Source organism: Saccostrea cucullata, unplaced genomic scaffold, assembly GCF_032062105.1.
Source record: "Saccostrea cucullata isolate Sc308-1 unplaced genomic scaffold, CSIRO_AGI_Scuc_v1 ctg11780, whole genome shotgun sequence".
NCBI classification, from domain to species: Eukaryota; Metazoa; Mollusca; class Bivalvia; order Ostreida; family Ostreidae; genus Saccostrea; species Saccostrea cuccullata.
Genome location: NW_026937619.1, coordinates 1 through 5,365, shown reverse-complemented (window position 1 = coordinate 5,365; position 5,365 = coordinate 1). Strand labels below are relative to the sequence as shown.

General features: G+C 33.5%; 1 protein-coding gene across 1 annotated transcript; it reads right to left on the bottom strand.

Moving 5' to 3' along the window:
* Positions 1 to 868: 868 nt before the first annotated feature.
* Positions 869 to 4,002, bottom strand: LOC134248505 (fibroleukin-like). The gene is made up of 5 exons (XM_062730899.1): positions 3,684 to 4,002; positions 3,446 to 3,576; positions 2,844 to 2,937; positions 2,395 to 2,562; positions 869 to 1,286 (listed from the first exon to the last, which is right to left on the bottom strand). The coding sequence occupies exons 1-5, from the start codon at positions 3,976 to 3,978 to the stop codon at positions 1,030 to 1,032; spliced, it is 945 nt and encodes a 314-aa protein (XP_062586883.1). The 5' UTR covers positions 3,979 to 4,002; the 3' UTR covers positions 869 to 1,029.
* Between the last annotated feature and the right edge of the window lie 1,363 nt (positions 4,003 to 5,365).

Here is a 5,365-nt window from a genome sequence, read left to right as displayed (position 1 = left end):
GTCCATAACTTCTTTCGAACTTGTAACAAGATACCAACAACGTTGACCATTAAATTGGACCTTGGTCTTATATAGGTTGATCAACCTGTTGAAGAACATAACTTGGCCGAAAATTTTAACACTTGCTTCCAGAGCTTCAATATTTCACATGAATTTTTCTATTGACAGGACCGGCTTCTCTTAGATACCAATACTTTGACTCTTTGACCTTGGCCTTGTAGTCTGAAGTATATTAAAAAAAGTTTAATCTTATTAATAACTTTTAATGGTTGGTGCTTGGGCTCTCATACTTCAGAGGAGTATTTAGTGGGTCAGGTACCTTATTTGGGTAACAAGATCTTTCATCTCTTGAGTCTGTCTTACATTTGAAAAACTTTAATCTTCTTCAAAAGCTGCCGTACGGGGGCATTGATGTCTCAGGCACGCATCTTGTTTCTTTTAAAACAAAGTCCCTGGTATTAAGGATTCCAAATATTAATGCACTTTAATCAATGAAATTTATGAGTTATGAGATTACATTTGTCATAAAAATACTAATGCTAATATATACATGTATATCCCTTTATACCCTTGTCTACAAATGTTAGTTGTGTATTATTCACAAATCGAAAAAAGGTCATCAGGCGTTTTAGCATATAGTGGTTCTTTTTCTGTAGTATTATAGATATCGTAATTGATTAATAAAAACAACATATAGAGCCTTATTATTAAAGAAAATCCCTCTTTTGGATTGCAATTATACATTATCACGCGGGAAATCATTTTAAAATCCATGGCGTGTATCAGGAATAAGCATATGTTTCATTGTTATTTATTTACTTCATAACATCATCAGATTAATAATAAAATACGATATAGAAAGTTATTATACAGAAAGATAAATGCAGTTATTTATTGGATAATAAGTTTATAACAACATTAACATCAAAGAAACCTCATAACTGATTGAATGTCGTAACTTTAATCAAAAGTCTTTAATCGACAATATTAACCACAAGTAAAACACAAGTTACACGTCATATAAGGTAATCAGTGAGGCTTTATCATCATAACAGTCTCCGTTATATCACTACCATTCTTAAGTGGTGGATACCACGGTTGGACCCAGAATGCCGGGGACCAGGGACCATTGAGGTAGGCGTTGTGACACCAGTTAAACCACCAGCCTCCATCGTGAGAAACAGCACAGTGGTATCCATTATATCCGTCGTTGTCTCCGTCCGGGGCGGAGAACGCCACCCCGGACAGATCTTCATCAGGATCGCCGGTGTCTAGCATAGCATCACCTACAATAATCAAAGAGAACATATTACATGTACATGATTATCTATATTAACTATATGTATATGATATACTGAGCAGTATCAAAGATGAAATATTACATGACTATCTATATTGAATCAAATTATTCCTATTTGTAAAAATTCATCTATATTATTAACACTATAATATAACACTATCATTTTTATCAAATCAGATAATTTCAATTTATAATAATAAAAGTTAAAGAAAACCCCCGACTATATTTTACATATAATTTATATTGTACAACCTTATAATTATATAATAATTATTAGTATTAATCTTATTGTAAAACATTGAAAATGATGCGTATCAATTATTTAAAACAAACACAGGTATTAAAACAACTGTTATAATGATCGCATATCATTAAATGACCTTTAACTATTTATTGAACAAGACTAATTAATCTCTCTCTCTCTCTCTCTCTCTCTCTCTCTCTTTTAATTGACAATTTTTGCTTGCAATATTATTTAGAAAAATCAATACCAAAGGTGTACAAAAAATGTATTTCTAAAATGAGGTTGTCTTCGCATAATCTGTTTATAGAAACTGGTAGGCATAAAAATATAACAAGAGACAAAAGATTCTGTAAAATATGTACTACAGAAATTGAAGATGAATACCATTTTTTACTTGTTTGCCCAATTTATTCAACATTGCGGGCAAAGTTTTTGAAAAAATATTATTGGTATAGGCCATCTATGTACAAATTAATACAGTTGCTAAGTGTGAATAATGTAAAAGAACTCTGTAGTTTAGGGAAGTTTATCTATAAAGCCCTCGCGCTTAGAAATGATTTAATAATGTAATGGTGTGTCATTTGCTGATTTGTTACTACTATATATTATTATATGATTGATATGATTATATCTGCTTTATTACATGTCATTCTCCACATGAACTGTAAAGACTGTTAAAATGAGTTTATATGTATATATGTACATGTATCATAAGGGTTTACAAAACTGACCAGCCATTATTTCCTTTACTTCTTTTGTTTATATTGTATAAATGCTATAAGACGTATGTCTTTTGCAAATAAAGAATTGAATTGATTGTCATTCGTACATTTTTTTCCTTTTTACCTACCCAGGATCCCGGTAGCTGGACCTCCAAGAAAGAGTCTGTATTTGTTGGCTTCATCAGCAACAGAGAACTGATTGTATAATTCATAGAGCTTTGTCCCATTGGTCAGTGTGATGGAGACGTAGAGGGAGGAGTTCCTTCCCTTGGTAAGTTGATGTATTACGTCATTTCCTGTATAATTATTGACCCAGTTAATTCCCCTCTTTCTTTTAAAATACATGTCAGTCTATATATTTTTTGATTCTCGATTGCAATTATCTCATGCACCAAAAGGAATCAATTAATAAATTTTGAAAAGATCTAACTACAGGATAGGATAAAAGATATTATTATACTGCCTTCTTGACAAGTGAAACAATTTATTAAAATCTTTATTACAAAGTAAGAATAAGAGAAATTATATGTTACAAAGGAGTAATTCCTCTATAAGAAATGATGAAATTAACACATACCAAACCAATAGGAGTCCTCCACATTGCCGAATCCGTTTTTGTACTCCGTCCACATTCTATTAAAACTTAATCCACTCCGCCGTTGCTGGATAACCTACAAATCACCTTATTGATTCACCTCGTGACATTCATAACTGAAGGTGTAAAACTACAAGATAAAGTGTATATTTTTCAAATAAGAGAGAGAGAGAGATAGAGAGAGAGGGGGAACTGTAGAACATATATCTCGCCAGAAACTCAAATTAAAAAAAAAACATCTTAGCTAGTATCTATAATGTCGAAAAATACTGATTGACGTTTAATAATTCTTATCTTTTATTTACCATTATTTGCATTGCAAGGGCTCGATGATTAAAAAAAATGTTGGTTAGAATTAAATCATATCCAACTACAAATCATGATAAAGTAATGATTTAGTATGATTGGAAACAAACTCACATTATCTCTTTGGGCTTAACTATACTGTTGATAACCATTTACCTGAACTTCGAAAATACAATAGCTGAAATGTCATTTTGAGAGAGAGAGAGAGAGAGAGAGAGAGAGAGAGAAGAGAGAGAGAGAGAGAGAGAGAGAGAGAGAGAGAGAGAGAGATTTCTTACCGTCCATGCGTCATTGTTCTCCATCTTGCATTGAACATTGATTGATGTAGTATTATCAAAAGGATAAATTTGGTTAACACCGAATACTATCTGACCTTTAAGATGAAAGTCATGGCAGTCACGGGGAAGTGCTGTACAAATATTGTATAGAAATACACTTTCATGGAATTATATAGAATATACAATTAACAAAATCTTCTTAATTCAATACAAATAATAAATCTATTAGTGATATTACCTTCAGGAAAGTAGTTCCTCCATCCCTCTTCAGCTACAGTAATGTCTGTTTGGTTACAGGGATTATAGACGCGGCACTTCTTGTGTTTGGAGTTAAACCCAAAGCAGCCACAGGAGGAGCCACACAGAGCAGAACAAAAGGGCAGGGACTGGGCGTTGTACTCTGGTAGAAATTCCCTGTCAGACTTCTTGTCATCAAAAGTCAGGTCTACTGAATACTTACGAGAGGCTGCAATCACGCTTTCCAATAGGACAGCCATCATGAAAAAACGAGGGGAAACGTTACAATTAACCATGATTGCTTGTGTTGACGTTTCAACTTCAATACGAGTTCAGAAGATGGAAGTTTAAACTACTTTGGAATAAATATATAACTTACAGCTCTCCTTAATTTATTCTGAAGAAATAAGCTTATCACCAGTTTTCTGAAACACCAATGAAACAATGTATCAGGTTGAAGGCGGGGTAGTTACAGTATTTGAACATTTAAAACTAAATACAGAAAAGCAGTGGCACCGCCTTGTTAACATTTAGCAACACTGGGTTTCTATCTAGCAATAGGAAAATATGATAAAAATAATTTCATTTTAAAGTCCTTTTTGAAATATTGTCTGGAAACGAATGTACTATACACAGTGGGAATGACAAATAGACAAACAGCTAGACAAACCGACGGACAGACATACAGAAAAAAGACAAAAATACTGTCAAAACATTCTTAGAAACAAGCATTACAAATGTAATATTTCATAAAAAAAACTATTCTAAAACATTAAAAGAAGTTTTTTTTTGTTTTTATTTACATGTACACAGTATATCGATATCCTACCTCTGCGTACAATGTATAATTTTGTACAGGCTATTGAGTACCTCCGACAATGCATGTGACCTGAGTAAACTCAGGTGATCTGTTTTCGTCCGTGTTCCGAACGTCGGCCGTTGTCAATCGTACGATGGTCGTAAACTTTTGAACTTCTACTCTGGAAGCACTGACCCAATTTCAACTTAATTTAGTATTCAGCATCTATGTGAGAAGGGAAACAGAATTTGTGAATTTCATGGTTCCTACTCCCTGGGGCCTGCGGGATGGGGATAAGCAAAATTAATGCAATCTTTAAAAATCTTCTTCACTCCTCGACATCAAGCAGTCAAACTGTTGGCATGATTGTAATAAACTGTGAGTCCTCTATCAATATTGTGAATTTCATGGCCTCTGGGTCAAGGGATCTGGTGTTAGTGTGGGGCTATATAAATAATATAGACAAAGTGCATTATTTCATTGAAAACCTTCTTCTCTGCTCTAGGGTATTAAACAATCTAAGTACATAGTTAAGATGACCAGGAGTTCCTTTTCCAACATTGTGAATTTCCTGGCTCTGGGTAGGGGTTCTTTGGTGTTAGGGTGGGGCTATAATTGATTTTGTAGTGAAAATGCATTAATTCTTTGAATATCTTCTCCTTTGCCCCTGGGTATTAAACAAACTAATTAAACAATCGTTATATAAGTGTTTCTCCCAAAATTATGAATTTCATTGTCCCTGGGTCTGGGGTTCTGGTACAAGGGCGGGGTTCTAATTGATTATATATTGGAATTGCATGAATTCTTTAAAAACTGTGTCCTTTGCACCTGGTAAAATAGGGTGTTAGGGGGGCTTCTTTGAAAATATAAATACGTTGTTTAAA